Source organism: Xiphophorus hellerii, chromosome 12 (assembly GCF_003331165.1).
Source record: "Xiphophorus hellerii strain 12219 chromosome 12, Xiphophorus_hellerii-4.1, whole genome shotgun sequence".
NCBI lineage: Eukaryota > Metazoa > Chordata > Actinopteri > Cyprinodontiformes > Poeciliidae > Xiphophorus > Xiphophorus hellerii.
Window position 1 is genome coordinate 14503507 of NC_045683.1, and position 23989 is coordinate 14527495.

Genomic DNA, 23989 nt, shown 5'->3' on the forward strand with positions numbered 1-23989 from the left:
ATATTGATAACCAGAGGTTTTCTGAAAACCAGACTTCTATGATGGAAAAGTGCAATCCCTGATGGTTTAAATCTAGTCCATAGAACTGTACGTGATTAAATGCACATAAATAAAGTAAATAAAAGTAAAGCCAGTTGTCTTCCAAACATTTTGATTCTTTATTTTGTACCTCATACATTTGTCTAGAATAAATAAAACAAAATACACACAGGATTCCCCAGGAGGATTCACTGATTTGAGAGCAGATGCACATCAGGAAAGAGAACCTGCTCTCCTCTTCACTAATATATTCATTACTGTCATTAACCTTTTTGGCTGCACAGTCCCCCTTATCTAATTATCCCCTTATTACTGCTGAACACACACACACACGTGCACGCACCCCCCCCCACGAACACAGAAAAGTCATTATCTGCTGCTTACTCCACAGACACACGCACACACCCGCCCCCATCTCCACTTCTGTTATCCCACATGTTGTTTGACAAATGAGTGGTCTCGCCTCATCAAGCACCTGACAATGTAAACAGATGGGAGGTGTAGACAGGGGTCTGTGCCAACTCGAACACACAAAGTGCAGAATCCCCAACATATGTTGTAGTTTTTCAAACAACTGTGCTTAGAGCGACCTCCAGATGCACTGCTTACAGGAGGGTGTCTCAAAAGTGTCTCCCCAGAAGAAAGTCTCTGATTTAATGTCTCCTTCTGTCAGAAAATAAAAACACTTCCAACAGCTTAAATAAATTACATGTAAATACTTATAAATCACTGCTGTCTTTACGGCAAGTTTTAAAATAAATTCTTTACCGTCTGAAAGTTTATTTCACCAACATATTCAGTAGGCAATATTCCATGTTCACACAGAGGACAAATAATGATTCAAATTCAATTCATTTCAAATAAAATAAGAGGTTCTTCAAGGAGTTGATGATGGCTGTGAGGAAGAAAGGTCTCCTGATGTGGTCAGTATTACAGCGGTTCTCAAGAGGCCTCTGACTGAAGACGCTCTGTTGTGTGGGACAGGCTGATGAGAAGGAAGCGCAGGGTTGTCCATAATGCTCTTTGTTTTCTGAAAAATCCCTCTTTGTACAATATTCTCCAGAGGTCCCAGAGTAATCCCCAGAACAGAATCAACCTTCTTTATCGGCTTGCTTGGTTTTTTAAGCCCCTAGTTCTGATGCTGCTACCCCCAAACAAATCGGCAAAACAGATTACACTCTCCATGTCTTGGTGTAAAAACTGAAGGATCTTCACTTTCTCAGTAAGTATGCTGCTTTTTCCCATTTTGTAAACAGCCTCACTATTGAGTCTCCAGTCCAGTTTGTTGTCAACTGTAAAAGTTATTGTTTGCCTATTTCCACATCCTGTCAAAGGAGAAAGGGAGTAGATTTTGCTCTATATGTAAATCTATTGTTTTTCTGAACAAAATATATAATGGAGCGAACCAAAACTATTCATGGGGGTTAAAGACCACAGCAACTCATGAATAGCTAAAATGTGCAAATACATGAGACCCCATTGAAAACGCTTCTCTAACTGCCTGTTTATACCTTAATAAACGCAGTGAGAACCGTCTTGGCTGTACCGCATAAGCTAACATCTACAGTCTTCCTTACTTAAGTTCTTAGAGGTACAGCCAATCAGTGCCAAGGAAAATGAATGACACTTCAGGATTGGCTGATTTGCAAACCCTAACATTGTGTCAAGTAGCATTGCTCCCAGGAGTTTCAGCTTTCCAGCTGCACTTTTTTGTTGTTGAATAATTTAAATAAGCTCTATTTGAAGTTAAGTTCCATTGTAAAATCCATGAATAGGTGAATTTGGAAATACTGAACAGTAAAAAGGTGCGTATCCATTGTATGTATATTTTTATTTTGAATCGTTTGAGTGTTTTTGTGTTTCCGTTTGTAACAGATCTGTTCTGTTACTGTGATTGCTCGGTTTTCTGTACCTTCAGCCATTTTTCTAATTAGATTCTTTCAATTGTCTCAGTCTTCTGGTTTCAACTTAGTTAATTATCACACATACTTTGTCATATATATAGTCACTCTGGCCTATTCATTCTTTTTTTTTATCTTGCTCCTGCTTTTATGTTTTGCTGTCTCCAGTTTTTAGTTGTCAGCAATAATTTTTCAATTTTCTTCACATATTTGGGTTTTGTAAGCTGGGCTTGAATTCCTTTTTTCCAACACTCTTTCAGCCTTATTTCTCTTTGCTGGTCACTATTTAGACCCTCCAGTCCAGACAACACTGACAGTTTAGTGTTTCTGTTTAATTTATAATTTAAACGTTAACTAAATGTAAAATTGGAACAGCTTTCAAAAAAATGTCCCCCCATCTTGACACTTTTGTTGCCCTTCTGGCATAAAAAACAGAAAGCATTCAATAATTCCTTTATTGAATTAAAATTGTGCATTGCTTCTTAAAAATAATAGTCTATACACTGTTCTACTCTCTTATTTATTTATTATTTAGAGAACATATTGAACTTAATAGCATTTGTAGAGCTGAAATAAACAAGTAGAAACTTTATTACAACAAAAATGTAACACTGCTTGGTATTATTTAGAAGTGGGTCAGGACATTGCACCTGAAACCATCATGGACATTTAGTGCTTAAATCTGCCTCAATTCTCAGTCTCTGTTTTCGTCATCAATACTCTTTGTATCTTTTCCCACCAGTAAAAATGCGACTCATAAACCGATTGCACCCCTTACATTATTTTCACATCATTTCATCATATTCACTTCCTCTTTCTTTACTTTCCAACTCCTCTTCATTTTCCCAGTTTTAGTATCATGATTTAGTTTTTCTCTCAGAAAAATGTTTGAATGGCAAACAATTCATAAATACATCCTGTAAAGTATGCATAACAGCACAAAAAACAATGAAATTGTCTTTCACAGAGAAAAAGTCGGCAATAACTCAAACTTCTTGATGTGCAGCGGCTGAATCTCATCTCTCTTCTTTTTGCCACTTTCTTTATAAATAAAACAGTTTTGGTTGTTGATTTTTTCCAACAATTATTTCTGTGTTGCTGTTTTGTTAGATTTCTGCTCCTTGTATTCTTCACATTAAAGCAGATGAGGAGGTTTAGATCTGGTGAATTTGATCAGGTGCAGCAGGAGAACTTCGGTTTATTCTTGGGAGCATTTAAACTGGTCAGCGACTGATGGTGTTTCTCCTCAAAGGTGGCCTGCTTTATTACCAACCTGCCAGAGGCAAAAAATAAATAAAAAAATTATAAGTTTCCACATGTAAAAGAGCATCTAGTGACATTGATCAGTCATTCAATTAACAGCAATCTGTTGCATTCTAAGTTTTAAGCCTTCAAAACAAATACAATGTAGGGAGGACATAAATAATTTAAACTAAACCTGGATAAGAAACTGACAGCGCCTCACCTGGCCAGGTGCAGCACAGCCTCCAGGATGTTGGAGCCGTCTTTGGCACTGGTTTCACAGAACAGAGTGCTGTAGGTCTGGTGGTTGGAGGCAGAAATACAATATTATGATTTATTAACAGTAAATAGAAAGAGGATTTGAATATAGATCAAAAAAGATTTTATTAATTGGATAACTCATCACCACCCCATAAAGCATTATTCCTGAAATGTTTATCTTTACCTAAGAGAAAAAAACCTAACCGAAAGGTTTCTGCAGCAACTTTCTGCATATTTCCACTGGTATTTTGATGATTTGTCTCAGGTAAAAGGCTCCAAGTGTTTGAGGTTGGAAGACCCCTTTGCCATCACCCTAATCTTTAGCTTCCTCCACAGATTCTCTAAAAAGTTTAAGTAAGGATTCTGGCTGAACCTTTCCAAAATGTTAAGATTAAATAGTTTTGGGCTTAACTGTAATAAATGCACGTTGTGATAAATACAAATGTATCAACCGCCAAATAAATGAATGGATTCAATGGATTACAAGTTAAGTGTAGTAAAATAATTTTGTTTGTATCTACCATTGCAAGCTTTTGTCCATAGCTGGTAGGAACAGATTTATCTCCATCTTGCCGAAGATCGCACTTGTTACCCACAAGCATGATGGGAATATCATCATGCGCCATATCCTGGAAAAGAAATAACAAATAGAGCTCTAATGATGTCATGGTGCAGATCAGGAAAATTTAGAAAAGGTGTAGGCTTGTTAAGATTTCAACACAGTGCAGCACTGAATGGACATATTTCTATTTTCTTTTCACCGACATCACACCACTATCAAAGACCAGCATGCAAAACTCAAAGTTCACAGGACAGCAAAACACACCAAATACATGCCGTCCATCAAAAACTTACATATCGGCTGCAAATAGGAAGAGAGAAACGTGTAGGACCACTTAGTTTTACATTTAAATGAATTTATTGCACACGAAGGATTAAACAAGTTTTATGAGTTGGCTCAAAGTGAAAATGTCTAGAAACAGCAGGGAAGCAAACCAGTGTGTTACCTCAATCATGTCCACCCAATCTCTAACATTCAGGAAGGTTTTCTCACAGTTGACATCGTACAACAGTAACACACCATCTGCACGCCTGAAGTAGGACTTGGCAATACTGCGAAACCTGTGAGGACAACAGAAGAAGAGATGAGGTTCACAAAACCATAAGAAAACAAAACTTTTTCACTAACATTATTACACTTTTATGGAGTAGAACAATTCCTTTTATTGTGCATGTACCCAATATAACTTTTCTTTTTCCTCACTCACCTCTCCTGCCCTGCAGTGTCCCATAATTGTAATAAAACTGGCTCTCCATCCACAATGAGTGTTTTCATCTGAAAGTCCACGCCTGAGACCACAGAAAACAAAAACTAACTTAAAATCAAGATGTCCTGGTTCTAATACAATATTTATCAGCAGCTAGAGCAGGTTTTAGTTTCTCCAGCTCACCCAGAGTAGTGCTGGAGTTCAGTTTAAATTCGTTCTTGCAGAGGCGAAGCAGGAAGCTAGATTTTCCCACAGCCACGTCTCCTGCTAAGACGATCCTGTAGGCCTTCTCTGACGTCATGTAGCCGAGGTCAGCGTTTTCTTTGTCGTCATTCTGCAGAGGAGAAAGAGGAGCAGAGTAACCATTAGAGGTTACTCTGGTCATCCATCCAACTACCCACTGTCCTTTACTCCTCTACTGATAGGGAAACATGTGCAGGAGAGAAACCCAGACATCCGACTCATCAATGACACGCCCCACTTTCTTTTAAGGACTTTCTGGCTCTAGATTTCTTTCTTTGATATTTAGTGGACAGGAAAGCAGGTGAGATGGGGAAGACGTTCGGCTAAGGTCAACAGGCCAGGACTCGAACTTGTGACAGCCGTGTACATGGGTCACCGATGCGCCTTCCCTGCTCTTTCTGAGGGATTTCAAGGCTTTCCCATGAAAGAAAGGGACGTTTGTGTTGTCCCTCCAGCAGGTTCTATATATGCCTATATATCTTGACGTTCCAGTGGGATGTCAAGAACGACATCCTGTTCAGATGCTCAATGCCTGTGAGATGAGCAGCAGCTCTGAGCCTGACAAAGCTCCCATCTCATCTCTAAGGTCGATTCCAACCACTTTAAATAGGAAGCTTGTTCGACATGCTGGTGTTTGGGATCTCACTCTTTTACCCATAATCCACATCTCATGCCTGGTGAGGGTCAGAAAACAGATGGAAAAGCAAATCTAGAAGTTTGACTCTCCGTTTTCTTCATCACAACAGACCAGAGCAATGCCTGCATTTCTGCAGAAGAGGCCCTGATCCATCTTGCCATTACAAGACTCTGAAACTCTGCCTCGTAAGGTGTGATTGATCCCTGACCTCAAAGCAGCTTTCCACCTTTTAAAAGTTGGCCATCATTTTCTCAGACTGAGAGGAGCTGGCTGAGTGTTTTTATGTATCGTAGATTAATTGGATTATTCTTGAACTCAGTGTTGCTGTTTTGAGTATGTCTTTTTGTTACCATTTTAAAAGACTTTAATAATACAAAAAGAGGGCATTAAATCATATTTTGTTTTCAACAGTGTAAAAAAAGACATGAAATGATTGTCTTTGTTTTTAGAAAATGAAACCCTTTGTCATTCTAATTTGACACAGGATCTAATCTGATGACTTATTTATAAAATGTTGTTAAATATTCTCAATAGTGTTTAACATACTTACTGATCAGCAACCATTCAGACTGTATGCAACATGTGGTTTGAGTAACACAAAACTACATAAAAAAGACAATTCAGCTAAGCACCTATATCCCATATAATGCAATTTGGCAGATAAAAATCATAATTCCAACAATTCAACAATGATCAATAAGCTAGAAAAATGCATCTTTTAGACCCTAAGGGATATTATTTTCTGATTTTTAAGGAACAGTACAACTTTCAATGTTTATATCTGTGGCAAAAACTCTAAAAAGCACTTTAATCTGAAACTTACAAATGTTTACAAAATTATAATGCATTATAAAGTATTGCTACATTTCTCATATGCTCCATGGATAGGTTACTTGAAATAGTAGTTTCTAGCTTTTGTGTCACTCCCTCACCTGAAAGCTGATGGCGCTGATAGTTTTCTTTGTTGTCGGGGCGGGAGGCGTAGTGGAACCAAGCGAGTCAGTGGGCTTCCAATCCAAAACTGAGCTGCAGTCCGACCCGATCGCTGACTCTCCGTCCTGAGTCTCTGCTGGCTGTGACAGAAACACACACACCGAGCAATTTAACAGCAAAATTTAAATCTGGAGACGTTGAATAAAAGTCTGGCATTTAATTCAGGTTTTTGGAAATATCAAAAAGTAGAGTGTACTTTCTTGAACATATATTCCTGTAGTTCTTGACTTTAATGGTAAGAAGTTTGTACAGAACCATATATAAGCGTTAACCTCTATTATCTGACCTCTGTGTCAGAGTTTTCACCCAGTATGCTGTCCTTCTTCTCTTCCTCTTCACCGTCTTGACCCTGGACCTCTGGCTCCCAATCGTAGCCGCCATGCGAGCCTCTAAGTGTGGACATGCCGCTGTCCACGTAGATCTCAGGCAGGCTGTCCTCCTCGCACTCGCTGCTGTGTCTACGCCTCAGCCCAGGGTCACAGATGGCCAGGGCCAGAGTATCGCAGCTGGGCCGACGTGGGTACAGAGGGAAATCATCCAAACGCTGGCCAAGTCTGAGAAAACATTAAGTCAAATGTACACATTTATTTTGCTGACAGGAGTTTATCAGGCTGGATAAGTTGAGATTACATGTGGAGTTCCTCTAGGGTCCATCCTGGACCTGCTCCTGTTATCAAGTCATGATCTGCTCTGAAGGTCACTTTGTTTTATATTATACTTATTTTATTTTGCTGCTATAATCACAACATGCATACGTTATAGCAATGACTTGGCTGTGTAAATAAATCTGACTTTTTTCTCATCACCATAACTTCCTTCCTAATCTTCATTCATTTGTTTAATAAATATCATTTTACCGTCCGTATTAACACCAATGTTTAGCAGCACCATAGCCTACAGGCTACATAATTCATTCTAATGTCTATCTCTGCTTTACAAAAACAAAAAAGCACAATTATTTTACTCAGTGTGATTAGACAGCTGAAGTGGTCAGCCATATTTCCTTCACTCACATTCACAGAACATGCAAATAAATCCTTTAAAAAATGTCTGTTGCCACCTGATGGGATGGAGGAGAAAAACCTTCTTTGAGCTTGCGTAGTACTTATGTCATAACATATCTAAGCGCACACTTTAATTTTCTGACTTTGTGCAGCCGTGCAGCAAATCTAGAGATTATAAAAGCAGCATGTAGATCAGTCTGCACATACCTCTGTGTATTTTATTTTACCTGTCTAATAATGCATGTGGCGATGGGTAGCAGATGCTTTTACTCCTGTTTCTGTTCTTGATGTCTCCTGGGGATCCACCGTTACCAGACTGTACCACAAAAACAACATAATTTAGTTGATCTATTTAAAAAGCAAGTTTCCCTTTAAATTTGAAATAAAGTGAAATTTAATGGCATGTTGTTGCCTACAAATGGTCAGAATCACATCAAGTTCACGGGGGAAACGGGAGGCATTTTCAGCGTCTTTACCCTTGTGATTTTCTCCAGAGTCGACCTCAGACTGTCGTTAGTGTCATGGAGCTTCCTATTGGCTGTCCTGTCCATTCAGAGAAAAATAAAATAAAAATTCAAGGCTGCCCGTTGTATGTTCCTGTCTTTATGTTACTTTTAGTGTCAGACTTACTGCAGAACCTCAATCTGACTCTCCAGGATGTCTCGCTCGTCGGCAAAGTGTTTCATGAGCTCCTCATCTCTGCAGCAAAACACAAGACACAAACAAGGTCTAAAAATCCCTCGGTCTCTACATACCATATTAAATATCAAACTTTAAAAAAAAAGCATTTGTGCAATATATGTCATAAAGTTTAGATGTTCATCCACAGCAGTGAAATCCCCAAGCTGCAATTAAAAGTTTTATATAATTTCTGAGTAACAGCCGTAAGATAAAGAAGCGACTGTGTGAGGATGATGAGCAGATCCTTGAAGGCGAAGTGTTTGTCTGCCAGTGACTTTGTTTCATCTGTTGCTAGGCAACCCTTCTGAAAAAGTTATTGTGTGTGCAGAGTCACTCCAGGATATCCTGTTTCGGCTCTGACAAAACAAAACCTCCTGAGGCCAAACCAACGTCACTCTGCAGGTCGAGTTGGGCCCTCGGCTCCCAGTCTCTGTGCTTCAGTTCACACGGGGTCGTTTGATTACAGAAACTCCAGGTCATTTATGGGTTTCACAGATCATAAAAGAATCAGGACACCCCGGGAAATAGTCAGTTTTTTTCTAAGAAACGTTCACATGTTGATGTCTGAACTCCTTTTTAATTTCTGAAAGATAGAAAGTAATCTCATAGAACTTAAATGCAGATATTCTTGTTTAGTGCAATAAACAATATGTCAACAAAACATTGCAGTTTGTAGTAAAAAAGGTTAGAATACTCCACACACATGGATGACTAGTGTTATCCCTTCAAATGAAATATCTGAATTTTAAATTTACATGCTGCATCAGGCCGTATTGGAAGGCCAATTGATGTGATTAAGGCTCCTCCATAAATTTGTTCTCATTTCCCTTCATTTTAAGGACCGGGCTGATCCATCCTTCCCAGTTCACCCTATCTGAACATTTATTGAGGGCTGAATGAGAGATTTTTGAACTTGCAACAGTGGTGCATGAAGCAGAAGAGGAACACAGATTTAAAGGTGAGTAGTAAAATCTGATGGTAATAAAGTTAAAAGCTTAAAGCGGCTGTGTTGTTACGCTGTGTGATTGTGGGAATAAAAATAGCAATAGGTATTTTGTTCCATATAACACAGTAGGAGTGTAACAGGTAAACCTTTTATGGATGTAAACTCCACTAAAAACCCACCTGTTTAGGATTGTATTTGAAACGTAATCAATTACAAATTTATTGATGTGACCTGACTTAATGTCGTGTTTTGATTGTTTGCATTGTGTTTCTGTGTTTGATATGATGTAAAGCACTTTGAAATACCTTGCTGCTGAAATGTGCTATACAAATAAAATTTGATTGATTGATTGATTGATTGATTACGCTTTCATCACTTATTGAATTTGAGTGAAATGAGAGATACTTAGGTACACCAACCTAAGTGACAGGTTTTATCATGTGATGCAGCCATCCTAACTTATTAGGATGGCTTTTATTAGAAACAACTTTTTTTTTTAAATCATTTTATTTCACGGAAAATTTCCTCATGACTGTTGTTTTGCTTTGGCTACAGAACAAGGAACAGAAAAAAAACAAGAAACCCTGCTCTGGGTTTCTATATTTCTATATTTTGATGTAATAACAGCACTGAACTGAAAAAACCCCCCAACTAAAATAAACACCACATAGAAGAATAAAAATATGTCAAATGATGTTTCTTTTACCGTTCCGAGTTCATGCTTTGATCAGTTAACTCTGTCTTTAATCCGTCCATCTCACTCTGCAGACAGGCAACTTTGGTCTGAGACTTCAGAAGCTCTTGTTTTAATTTTTGGTTTTCCTGAAGAAAAAGATTATAATAAATTGGCAGAAGATCAAAAACAAAAGAAGAGCAAAGCAAACGTTGCATCATGAATGAACCAAAGTGTATTTGGTCTCACCAGTGTTAACTCATTGATCTTCTTCTTTAAAGCTGGGCTCTCATCTTTCACTGTGATGTTCTTGTACTTCTGCTCTATCTGTCAAAGGTCAAAGGTGTGGGATTATTTGTCCTTGCAGTTTGTATATTTTACTAAAAGCAACAGTAAGAAACCCGCTTGGTCTTAGTTTGGCTTTTTTCAATGTTGAAAATGAACATGTTTACTCACAAGATTCATTTTCTTGGGAAGACAGACAGTGTGACTGTGGTGGAACAAATTTTTAAGAGGCAGTTTTTTGTTTTTAATTTTATTTGGTCAAACTTTGCCCCAGTTTCCATATGAAGCATCTCGTTGTTCACGCTTTAGAGCAGAACTTTGCTCAAATACACCGATTGAACAGATCTTTAATATTTTGCATCAAGTTTAGTTTTTTTTTGAGTGAATTTATAATATGAATATTTTGCATAAATCCCCATTAACTTTTAGTGAAAGCCCCTTTTCCACCACTTGCTGCTCTGGTTTAATCCAGGTTAGACGTTTTCACATCCTTCTTTGCAGAATTTGTTGGTTTCCTGACACAGATCTAGTAAACGAGTATGGCTCATATATTTCCAAGCAGCCCAAGAATCCCACAGCACTGTGCTGCCACCACCATGATTGACTGATGATTAAGTGTACTCAGATTTTAAAGCCAAATTTTTTGAGTTGTCCGATCTTATGAGCTTTTCCCTGAAGGAATTTGGTTCATCCACAAATGTAAATCTTAGATGAGGATTTTGGAACAGGTTCGTCTTTCTTACTCTAGATTTTTTTATTCATGATGGTGGAGTTAAACTGGCCTGACTGTGAAAGTGACACTGGTATTCCAGCATACTTCAGTCTGCTGGCAGCTGCTTACGGGAAAGATCAGAGTCAGAGTCAGGAAACCGCCCAATTTAAATGAATTCATTTAGCAAAGAACAGCAGTCAAATATTCAGTCGGGATTATGCCACACCAACTTGTTGATTACAACAAAGAGTGGATCAAAGCAAGATTGATGATGTAAGTGACTTTTTTTCAATCTCTAATGTGTTTCAGTGTTTTTTCTGATTGGGGTTGTTGTTTCAGAAACATGCGACTTGCAGTGCTGATGTGTTATGGTAAGACAGAATCAAAAATACCATCTGCATCCTCTGGATTTTACACTGAAGCTCACAAACTTCAGTGTCGTAACTCCTTCGCAACTCACTGAGTGCAGCCTCTGTTCGCTTCTTCTCCTAGAGAAAACACACACACATAAGATCCAAAATTACATTTACCTTCAAAATCTGTTTTCTCTCTTTAAATATGAACCTTAAGCTATCACTGCACCACCGACATAAAGTGACAGGAAGTTCAAAGAGTGCTCAGATGCAGACCGTTTGCACATTTATCACACTGTGGGAGAACACAGGTGAGCGCTCTCTGATTTTATGAGTTATTTTAGGACAAAACAAACAGCAGCTCCTTCGCTAGAGAACACTTACATAACACACCGGAACAGAGATAAGACAGCCACCAACGCTCCCATTAACATCAGGGTCACAAAATTAAATTAGGGTGACTAAATACAGTTTTCTGAGAACATTTGTATACTATTTGTACTTGAAACATTAGAGAATTAAACTGTAGTTGTCTGCCGGTGCAGCTTCTCAACCAACACTGATCAACTTTATGTTCAATAAGCGGAATTTTTTTAAAGAAAATGCTCTTTCTTTATTTATTGAAAATGGATTCCAGTCAATAAAATCATGTGAAATTTAAAATCAAATGTATATTGTATTTATCAATTGCTCTTGTTGTGGCCTTACATGACTTTCCTCAGTTACATAATGCAGAAAACGTTGATGAAACACAGCAGACTAAATTTCTAAAAGCATAGAATTACATTTGTTGTTTAACTGGAAACTTTAAACATAAACTAGCAGGATCAGTTTTAGTATTCTCATTTATTCAATGTATGTTTTAGGAGTTTGTGAGACAGATCAACACAAAGTACAGCACAATTTCTAAAAACAACATTCTGAAAAGTGTGGCATGCATGTGAAATCCCAATCACCTTTCAGTGCAATTACAGCAGAAGGTGTTGAAGTCACAGTAACTGTGAACATACATTTTTTACATAGCAAAGAAAGAGCTTCATCTAGTGCAGAAAAATGTCAAAGTCAAAGGAAAACATTTGGCCAAACATAAAATGGGACCTAAAAGATGATTCGAAGATACTGTAAAGTGAAATTTAGTCATTATTTTTTAAGTTTTCCTGTTTTCAAACTGTCCTTCCTGTGCTACACTTTTTATTTTAGCTGCAGAAAAATTGGATATAATAAGTTGTATGTGACACCGAAATCTCAGACTCACACCTGAAGTCGCATTGCCTTTCACTCATCCAGATTTGAAGTGCTGGCTGTTATCTGGCACCACATTGATGGTGGCCCGCCGACAGACGACACACACATTGTCGCTTTATCCTCACGCCACAACTCTTATCGCCCCAAATATGTGCAGGCTTATCATTTTATACTGGAGGATAAACCATGCCCCAGCACCTCCATCTGCCTTCCAACTGGTTTTATATCCACAGAGTTGTGAAATCCGTCTGATCAGCAGGCGTGTCGGAGTTTGGATCAGTAATCTGATATACAGCTGTGCGTGTTTGTTTGACATGAGGGAAGAGCTGAACAAACTCAGCCTGCTTATCACGCTGCTTACAAAAACTCCAGAGAAAGGAGCAGAAACAGCTCGCAGCAACTACCCTGGCATGTCAAAACATGGTAATCTTCCGAATGCATTTGAAAGTTGTAGGTTTTCCATGTGTTAATTCAGACCATGCCCCACCTGCTCATGAGTTTTTCTCTCTGCAGCCTGAATTCGCTGTTCCATCTCCTCCTCCATCTCACTGAGCTGCATTGACGCTTGGTCCTGTGCTCTGGAAAAGAATGGGCTCGCTATAATTCACGACCATCACAGGCGTATTCTGTGCTCCATCACAGGACCATTTAGGTGTGCTTTGTTTTGCTCACCTCTTGATGGCGAGAGCCAGGTTCTCCATCTCTGAGTTCTGCTGCTTGATCTCTTTAGCGAAGTTCATGATGACTTTCTCAAACTGAGGAATCAGTCTGGGCTCGGTCAGGCTGATGTTCTGGTACAACGTTGCTGCCTGTTCATGCCTGAGAAACAAACAACAAACAAAATCAGGTTACCAATCACTGTTTTTTTTGGTTGGTTGGCTTTAAGGGGGTGACAGAGACAGATCAAATATGTAGCTAATTTGGAGTAAAACAACGTTTGATCTTAAACTTTAAAGCATTTGTCTACAAAGCTCTATTTGTTGATGCTTTATGGTTGTAGTTTCAAACGTACAAAAATGCTTTTGTTAGGTGGAGCATAAAGTATCATAAAGGTTTGTCAATTTCTTGGGACAAAAAATGACATCTGTCTAGTAGTTTTTACTCATTTTTACTTTTGTAGTTTTTTTCTGAACTTCGCAGATCGCATAATCATGTTGGGGAAACTGTGGACAGACTTTGAGTAATTTGGGAGAATAATAAACTCCCCTGCTTTATTTTGAGTAGAAATAACACATTTACACCGTAAATTCTGAATATTGAGTTTAAATTACAGAGTTAACCTCTTTTTACTGTTAAGTCAAGCCTGTTTTAGCAAAATCACGGAAAGTTTGCTGTTATTTTATTGAAGCCTTTGCCAAAAACTAACTTTTAATTAAGCTGATTTACCTCTCACTCAAAACATGATGATATTTTTAGTAGAAACCCTACAATAATATGTCAACTTGAACTAAAAATCTACCTTACAGCCACAATGTTGATCAAATGTATGTTGCTTTAGAAACATAACAAGATCAATTTTCTCTGACTCAGCAGGAAGATAAAAGTAGATCCTGCGAATGCTCAGACTGTTTGTCTAGTGAAGAGGATGAGTGGCTATAATCCTCTGCAAACAGACAACGTTACATAAAGTAATGATAATAGCCCCTTGTCACACACATCTTTCTGCAGCGTCACTACAGAGTCAAACAATGACAGAGTACACACAAATAAATGAAAAAACCCCCCACAGGATCAGAAGTGCAAAGGTCAAGTGTATACAGATACAGAGGTGGTTGTCAGGATGTCGCTTATAACATCGAAAGTTGGAGTTCACCTGAAGTCCAGAATGAAAAGTGAAAAGAACCCCACAAGATTAAAATGAAATTGTTTGAACATTTTCACGTTCCCCATGGGAAATAACATCCCAAGGAGCAGAATATAAATTCTCTCAGATTTTTTTGTACTAGAACGCAAGTTGAAGAGTTGTAAAGTGACAAAATGTGACAAAGTTTAATAAATGTCTCTGATGAAACTTAAAGTGGTTTATAGATCCAAAATCATTGAGGGCAGACAAGGCATTTTATGTATTTTAATTAAGATAACTTGGGTTTGAGGAACAGCTACCTAATCTCTCCAACTATAAAAAGGATCCCCTAAGATTTTCTGAATAATATTTAAACCTAAACATGTGAATCTTTTTAACCAGGTCTGAGAAAACACCAAAATCTCCTCAAAAGATCTTCTGGTTACCCCAACTTCAACTAAAATAAAATTCCCAGTTGGCAAATAACACATTTTTTTATTTTTTCTAACGTTGATTCTTAGAAACAAAACATTCTAGCTTTATTTGACAAACAGATGCGAGGTATGAGCTCATTTGCAAATTATTGTCTCTCAGCTGACTAATGAACCAGAGATTGAGAACTTGAAGATAAATGAGTCCTTTTAGCAGAGACCACCACTGTGACAATTGATGTCCTGATGCCACAGTGCAGTAGCACGAGGATCAGTCTCATGCAAGGCATGAGGCCACACACACACACACACACCCACACACACACACGCACCCACACCCACCCACCCACACACACGCACACACACCCCCACACACGCCAAGACAAACACACACACGCCCACGCACATTCACCCAAACGTCGACAAATTCACCCTGTTTTAGTCAACTTTCCTTCTTTAGCTTTAAATATGCTATATCTGGTTTAGATCTTCAATTAGATTCACAGTGTTTAGTAAAGCCCAAAATGTACATATGGTGTACGGTGAAACCTGGCAAACCTACCGAAACTGTTACTGGGGGTGGCAGCATCATGTTGTGGGGTTGTTTTTCTTGAGGAGGAACCAGTGCACCTTATAAAATATAAAACAGCATTGATGCAGTAACTCATGTATGATCCTCTAAGTTAGGAAAAATAAATGTATATCACTATTGGTAATGCATCTGTGTATTGGGGAATGATCTCCAGTCATTATTAGGTGATAGGTAATGCTGGACAGGTCACAGTACAATACAGAGGCTCACAGGACCAACAGCTGTGTGTCGACCAATCAACCTAACATGGATATTTCTGGACTGTGGGAGGAAGCTGGACTGTAAAGAGCAAACATACACATGCTTTTGGGAGAAAAGGAAACTCCACGCAAAAAGGCACCAGACAGGATTCAAACCCAGGACCTTTTTGCAACATCAGTGAGAATCAGAATCAGCATAAAGGACAAGAGGACAAGAGGGATGCTTTCAGCAAAAAGCAAAAGAGGGAAGACCAGACATGTATAAACCTTCAGATGAGCTACACAGATAAAGCTAAAATGTTTAAAATGCATGTTTAGTGATACTGGAACCACGACTTTGTTCTTAGGATAACAGTAAACAGTAATGCCCAATTAAAGTAGCATAAAGCAAGCACTGAAAAAAACTATTATCCTGGCAAATGTTTATTGTTATTATTATTATTATTATTAAAATATCATATACTTGCTGTTTAATTTTTACATTTATTTTCGAAGTAAATTGAGTTTATGGTAACACGTTATCAAAAAGTAAATTTTGTCTTGCCTTGAATAATAATGGACAAAAATTGGTACAAAACAAATTTAAACCACAAAATCTAAGACAGAAACTGATGAGTAAATATTTACAACATGTTTGACAAAGTGTAAGAAAATATGTGCAACTCTTCAGTAAAACCACTTAAGAGAGAACAGATAGACTGCTGATGTAAAATAGTTCGATCTTGTTGCTCTTGAGCTACACAAATAAACTTGATTGATAGGCAATTAACAATTATTAATATTGGTAACGCATAACGAAAAGTGAATAAAGAGTTACTGTAAGAGATTGTTCACGTGCTGATCCAAAATCACGTTTTGGATAAGGCAACCTACACTTTTTACTCCTTTCCGGTCTTATAAGAAATAACTAATAATTGTTTATCCATGGTTTATTGAGTGCTGCTCAATAATCGGTGCTTTAATTTTGTATTCATTATTTGGAGGGGGATATTTATGCTTTTGAACATATTACAAAGCGCTACTGGAAGTTATATAATTTTGAGCGTTTAACAAAAAAAAAATCTAAATAGTTGTCTATTTTCACACTGTGGTCCTTCTCAGACATTTACCACTCTTGTGTTTTTTTAGAATCGTGTAATAATTTTATTTTTTATAAAAACTTCATTATTCTTATTAGTCTTACTGACTCAGTTTTATGTAGATTATATCTCTTACAAACTCCCTACTTTCACTGCCCGAGAAAAAGAAAAAACCCGCAGCCATCCACTTGTTTGTTTTTTTTTTTTTAAATTTACAACATATGTCCTTAAATTCAGAGCAGTCTTTGGTATTTTTGCTTTGTTTATAATGTTAAATAGTTCGCAGCAACGATTAAACTGTCGGTGCTTTAAGCACACTGCGCTCTCTGTTGAACAGCCTCCTATCTTTCTGAACATTTCCATATTTTAACGCATGCAGCCTCCCGGACAGGTGCGCTCTCTGTCTCTCTCTCACCTCGGGATGAACTTGGCCTGCTCGCCCAGTCTCTTCTCGAAGGTCTCCCAGGCGATGGACACTTGCCCCCCGTCGGACTCCATGTCCTCTCCGTAGCGGTCGTGGAAGCCGTGGATGAACTCCTGCAGGGTGACGGTTCCGTCCTGGTCCACGTCCAGCCGCTGGAAGATCCTGTCCGCCTCCACCGCTGACACCTGCAGCTCGGCGCAGATCGTGAGGAACTCGTTCCTCTCGATGCGCCCGGAGTTGTCGACGTCGTACGCGCGAAAGAGTGCGTGCAGCCTGTCCCTCTCCTCCGCGCTCATACCCTTGACGGGAGACTGTGGCTGGCTGAAGGGGAAGATGAGGATGTTGCGGAAAAATTAGGATGACCACTGAGAAGGGGAAGGCAAGAAATCCAAATAAAGTGGCAAGTGTCTTTTCCTCGGGACGACTGCGAAATAAAAGGTTTAGCGTGTAACCTGCAGTTTCGAAACGCTTCTGCCAACTATTTTCACCTCGTTTTGCATCAATCAAATTTGAGTAAAAAGTGAGTAAATTCAGAGTAAAGCGATATAAAGCTGTCTCAAATGAAAACTGCTATCTAGGACTCCGGTAACGCACCTGCCCTCAGTACCTGTGTCACAGTGTTTGCTCACTCCTCCCTCTGATTCTAACATGAAGGTGTAGGCTTTACGCAGAAGGAAAGTAGCTGCAATATCTTGTACTGAATGAACTTAGAGGGCCAGTAAAATTTATGGCAGTCAATTTTGGCCACTGTCATATTATACTTTCTATTATATTTCTAGATAGCCAAGCAGAGTGATGGGATAGAATCTCATATTATCTAATTGGTATGAGAACTAGTTAAACATTTATAATATGCTAAAGGCATAAGTGCTCAAACTAATTATTCAGTGCAAGTAATAATAGTTTAATTTACAGAGTACATGATTCATTATTATAAGATAAAATCTATTACTTGCTTATCACATAATTATGAGACACATATTCTTTTTATAAGCACAATAACACGTACACACAATGAGTATTTTTGTTTGTTTTTTTGTTGTTATCTATATCTTTGGAAAGAATAAACATTTTTCACTTTCAACTAAAAAAACTTTACAAAACGGCTAGGCTTTAAAACGCTCTTGTTCAGTCTCGCGTCCCACTTTGTGTGGCTGCAGCAAGATGAAATGCAGCATGTAACCACAATATTTACTGATAACCTTATGCTGCTGTGCAAGATACAGGCTTAAAATGAGGCCAAAGCTTTAAACTCTCTTTCAGCATTTCTTCTGGAAAAGGACACAAAAGAACATAATGCTAAAAGTAGCATGGTAGCAGCCTGAGATTATTCCAGCTTCAAAACCATGTTTATACACAAAAACATTATTTAATATTTTATATGTTTAACTAATCTGAACCTCTTTTTTAAATACATATATCATTCCAGTGTTGCAATAATAAGTAATAAGTATTGTAATCTGAAATTTGTTTTTCCTTCCATCATTCAGAGTAACTTCATGTGAAAACCTGGAACAACTGTTTACTTGTTTCTAACTACATTTGACTGTAAATATAAACTCCTTTATACAAACAAATCTGACAGCTCACCTGATCATGACCTGCTCTTTATTGATTGAAAATTCTTCCACAGGTAAGTTCATGTCTTCTTCCTTTTCTTCTTCTTTTTCTATTTGTTCCTTCTCATGTTGGTCTGTGAATCCACTGAGGAACTCCTCTAAGGTAACCGTGCCATCACCGTCAGCGTCCAGGCGGCTGAATATGCTCTCTGCTTCGTCAGAAGGGACCTGGAGCTCTTGGCAGATGGCAGAAAATTCGTCTTTTTCTATCCGTCCTGAGTTGTCCACGTCGTAGGTGTGGAAAAGTGATCTCAGGCGGCCCTGTTCCTCCTCGGCCGCTTTGTTTGTGGATGCCATAGTGGTGTAGCTTGAAGTTTAACAGAGATTCAGGAGCCCAGAATTGATGATAAAAACAATCAGAGGCTGCTGGAGCTTTACTCTCTTGCAGAGTTCAACTTGCATTTCATGTTTGAAGACACTCACAGATTATGGGGAGAAGAACAGCCCCATTAATAAAAGGCAGCAGCTTCATAGATAACGCTCTGTCATTCTGTTACCTCACTTTTATATCACCCCTCCTCCTTTATATCCCTTTCTTTTTATTTTTTTCATCTGTCATGATAAATGTCCTGATAAACCAATGACAGGATCCTTGGAGATGGTGTTGCAAATGCTGTTAAAATGCTGCCACGGCTGTTATTAAAGAAGAATAAATCCCAGGAAGAGAAAATGAACCAGGAGTTTCATCCAGCTGAGGTCCTTTTTGATCAGGTTTCCTAGTAGATTTTAGACTCGGGTTTTCAAGTTTGTCTGTTGTCACATCTGTCTTGAAATTGTCATCTTACAATGCAGTAAAAGTATATTTTCAATCTTTTCGTTTAGTTATGTTGAGCGAATTAAAGGTTTGTCGTCAAAGATCTAGTTAGAGAGAAGCCAGTAAAGCTGTGTCAAGGTGTGATGTGGTAATCCATCCATCCATCCATCCATCCAGCCATCCAGCCATCCAGCCATTCAAGTCACGTTGTAACACTGTGGGAGGAAGCTGGAGTAACCGGAGAGAACGGACCAATGCACAGGGAAAACATGCAAACACTAAGCAGAGAAACCTCCGGCTGGGATTTGAATCCTAGGAACTTCTAGCTACAAGGCAACAGAGACACCAGCTGCTCCGTCATGCTGCCCTGATGTCATAATACCTCCTGAAACAAAAAAATCACAAAAGAATCAATCACATACAGATGACAACAACAGAGTTTATTGCAGTAGGTCATTTCACATAATAACTTTAGATAAAAGCCCCCCTCTTTTTAATTTCTATGGTTTTGTGGGCTTTTTTCTTCCTAAAAGGCATTTATTGCAGAGTCCATCCATTGTCTTAACAGCTTCAAACCCCTGCGACTCTTAACACAGTGAATCTGATATTTAAATTAATGAATGCATGTGTACAGGTTTCTCAGTAAGGGCTGTAAGCAAAGTTAATAAGATCAAAACTTTTGACCTAAAAAAGAGAAACACACCGTTTTGTGTGTTTATGTGGCACAGCAGCAACATTTTAACACTGCTGGGTAAGTAGTGTTGCTCTAATTTGTAATATTTGCTCAGAATAACTGGAAATACCCTTATCTCTGTATTCTAGCTTATTTTTTCCATTAAGTCACACCAGTAGCAGCTGATCTTTCCTCTTTCTTCATAAAGGTCTCTGCATACAGTTGGTCCTTGTTTTGATCGTGGATTTGTGGATACGCTCTTTACATGGTTTTGTATAAATTTCTCTGTCTTCTGATCATTAGTAAGTTTTATAGCAATAATATTCTTGAAAACTTTTCTTCTTTGTTTCTCAGAATTACTTTCTTTGACGTTTCAGTTTTAAAAGTTGCACATTTTTCAGCTCTGGGATTTTAATTTTTTTTCCATGAAAGCAACAATTTTGTTTGCAAATTATTCACAAAGCCTCAGTTGGGGAGCACTGTTGCCTTGCAGAGAGAATGGGCTCAAGTCCCAGCCTGGAGTCTTCTGTTTGGGGTTTGAATGTGTGGGTTCTCCAACTTCCTCAAAAGTCCAAAACCATCACTGAAGAAGCCTGGTATAAGTGGGAGCATGCACTGACCCTGTGTCACATGTCACAGTTTACAGATTTTATTCCAGAATCTGTTGCTTCACACCAACCGATCACATGACCAGCAGTCTGTCTAATCAGGAACAGCACTCTGTCACCATGAGGACAGATGCAACTTGTCACTTGGAGTTCCTGTAATTAACAAATAACTGTTTGAGAAAAATGTTACAGTTTGTATTTTTGTTTATGTTGTATTCTTTAAAATGTTTTCCTTAATTGTTCACATAGTTGTTTATTGTTACTGTCGTTCATTCCTTTTCTGGGAAGCATAGGTTCTGCAGGCTGTGTGCAGGTAGGATTGCATGTGAAAACGCAGTTCTAGGATATCTTTTGTTTGTCCAGGGAGTGGTGCAGTTCGCTGATGCATTGGAAATACTCACATCATGAGAACACGCCATGTGCTGCTTGGAAAAGCTCGGGACATTCCACTTACCGACTGTATATGAAATAATATTCTCTGTGTTTGGGAGTTCATCAGGCTTATTAACAGAGTGTGTGATCTGCAACCAGCAGGCCAGTCGGTGCCAAACCTACAATACTGGATTACATAATCCTATGGATACGTTCCTGGACATAATGTTGTGTCAGAGCTTTAGATGTGTGTGGTCAGTGACTGACTGAGAAGTGTGAAGACAACAAACTCAGACAACATGACGCAACAAGATGTTCTTTTGTTGGTTTACTGTCTAATTGGGATTTAGATGAATGAAGTTTTCCCACAAAATTTGGAGAATGTTTCAGCTTTAGTTATTAATTAAATTTAGTCTGTTGTTTTAGCCATGTATGCAAGTTATAAACATTTCTAAAGATGTTTTTACAATTTAGGAGTCATTTACTGTAGCACACAATGACTGTAGATGCAAACAAGAAGTTGGAATGTGTGACTGTGAAGGTAAAGGATTTTAAGGAAACTTTTGGAAAAGTTGCTGAAAATATACGTATATATACTGTATATATATTTATAAAAACTAACTGAAGACAGACTTTTGTTATATAAGGAACCTGCTATAGGGTGTCTGTGAAATAATGTTTATAGCTGCAATGGTGTACAGCAGATTAACAGACTGATTATATGAAAATAAGTGAGACTTTCAGCTGCTTCCATTCATGCTACAGTGGTTTACATAACCAAACAAATATTGTTATTAAATAGAAACTGAGTCCTGGTGGATGTTCATGCACATCAGAGTAGCAATGCTGGTCAGAACTGTAACAAATATTGCTCCATCTACCTAAATGCTGCTATAATTTTTTCCTTTTGAATAATTATTTGTCATTATAATTATTGGCCATTCACTGCTGTGGTGAACTACAGGCAGACTGGATTCACAACATTTTCCCTTTGAAATCCCTGATGAAGTCTTCAGTCTTTTCGATCTCTAAGCTTCTCCTCTAAAGCTTCCTCCTCCAGTCTGATCTTCATATAAATCTTCCCAACATACACTAATGTTCAAAAGGTGATCACTGTCAGAAAACTTTCATCCCTGTTATTTTTGACTTTAGACGAGGAGATGGCTCTGCCAAACACAATTGTAGAAGAAGAGTTAGAAAAATTAGGTTATATTTTGGCTCCTCTATTATTTATGAATGTGAGCGTTTCCTGAATTGGATCTGCTCTGCAGGTGAGCTGAACAGCCTCATCAGATTCCTTATAAAATTACTGCATTTGTTGCCATAAAGTTTCATGAGCACAAGCTGACAGGAGTATTCTTTCATCACAAATATCTGCTTTGAGCGCTGATGGCTGCAGGTGTGTCTTTCACAGTCAAATTGTCACAATACTTGGTTTCTTTATGTTGACAAAATGTGGCTAATTTTTAAAACCTTTTTAAGGATTTGTGGCATGTTTTAATGCTGAATTTAATTTTCCGTCTTTGTGGTGTCGGTTTCATACAGAACAAGTATTCATAATCTTTTAAAAATTACTTGCGGTTTATTTTTTGCTTTTTCATCTCCTGCTTCTCTATTTTTTCCAACAGTGAAATCCCTGACTGAGCTGCTTATAAAGCAAGACTTTCATATTCTAGTTCTATTTTATTTTATTTTTTCTCGCTGCAGGCAACCCCATGCCTCTATGTAAGAAACATTTCCCCCTGATGACATAGACTCCTCAACCCAGTTTGTTCCAGCATCTGATGTAAGAACTTGATTTTTCCTGCTGTGTGTTTGTGAAGGTGCCTTTGACTAAACATGTAGAGACTGTTCTACAGTGGAGTTTGTTGGTACCTTGCAACATGTTTTCAGCTCATTTGAAATTATTTTTATTGCAAATATTTTAAATATCACACAAGGAGGGACATTTGTAATCATGCTGGGTCATCAAAATTACCCTTAACATGCCATCGTTGTCATTTGGTGTTCGTTATCTGTTGCTGAAAAGTAACAGATAACACATAAAGGAAACCTAACTAAATTTTTAAAGAGAGTGTCAGTTAATACGCAGACTAGTTTTAGATAGTAAAAATATAATAGTAGTTAAAATAACCATCCATTTTTAACAAGGTATGCAGAATGCCATCTCTGAAGATACAAACACCAAGACTTGAAGAAGATGGGCGACAGAAGCAGAAGACAACAAGTGAAACTAAAAAATAAGCAACCAAGTCTACATTTTAGTAGACTCTGTTGCAACAGGCAACAGATTTAAAATATGTTGCCTGGTTTCAGATGCGACCATCAGTTTTTGGTGTAAACAAATAGCAAGGATCTGGCTTGAATCAAGAGGTCAGACTGTTGGTGATTTAACGGTGTGAGCTTTTTTTATTTTCTTGATTCAAGTTGATTTCAGTTGAGCCTTGTTTGGTTGCCAGAGTCAAACTGAGCATCAATGTAGCCATGTCCATCTCTTTACCACAGTGTAATCATCTTCTGAAGGCTACTTCCTGTAGGAAAAACATGTTCACAAAGCTCCAAAAGCCATCAAGTTCAATCCAACAGAGCACCTTTGACATGTGGTGGAACCAAAAATATCTGGAAAATGCCTCCAACTACTACAGAAAATGTAATTATGAAGGCAACCAGATTTTCCAACCTGGTTCCAGCAAGGTGCGCCTGATAAAGAAGACAGTGAGTGACAATAAGATGAGATGACAAGAGTCAAGTCTTATCAGCTAAAGTGATTGTGTTTGTTTATTTTTAGTTATCTTATCGTAGTTGCATTGTTCTGGTTTTTTCTACACAGAAGGGGGATCTTGAGCGTTTCTGATCAAGCTCCACCATACGGTTCCTGTTTCTCAAAAAGGTTTATGAAGAACTAATGAAACTGGTTCTGATAGTGAAAACTGGAAATATCGCTGTATTCCCCTAATCTACAGTAATGTCG

At 38.2% G+C, this 23989-nt stretch overlaps 1 protein-coding gene across 1 annotated transcript; it reads right to left on the minus strand.

Moving 5' to 3' along the window:
* Positions 1–795: 795 nt before the first annotated feature.
* On the minus strand, positions 796–19121 carry rasef (RAS and EF-hand domain containing). Its single transcript, XM_032578961.1, has 18 exons — positions 18583–19121; positions 16984–17313; positions 13156–13302; positions 12971–13061; positions 11278–11373; positions 10138–10215; positions 9922–10037; positions 8219–8287; positions 8065–8131; positions 7816–7904; positions 6871–7138; positions 6524–6664; positions 4895–5045; positions 4712–4793; positions 4451–4565; positions 3965–4072; positions 3406–3482; positions 796–3213 (listed from the first exon to the last, which is right to left on the minus strand). The coding sequence occupies exons 1-18, from the start codon at positions 18906–18908 to the stop codon at positions 3114–3116; spliced, it is 2451 nt and encodes an 816-aa protein (XP_032434852.1). The 5' UTR covers positions 18909–19121; the 3' UTR covers positions 796–3113.
* Positions 19122–23989: the final 4868 nt, after the last annotated feature.

Coding starts and splice junctions, on each gene's coding strand:
- rasef (XM_032578961.1), bottom strand. CDS start 18,908: ATGGCATCCACAAACAAAGCGGCCGAGGAGGAACAGGGCCGCCTGAGA. Junction 4,794..4,894: donor GAACTCCAGCACTACTCTGG/GTGAGCTGGAGA, acceptor CTGTGGTCTCAG/GCGTGGACTTTCAGATGAAA. Junction 4,073..4,450: donor ATTGGGTGGACATGATTGAG/GTAACACACTGG, acceptor TTTCTTTTCCAG/GATATGGCGCATGATGATAT.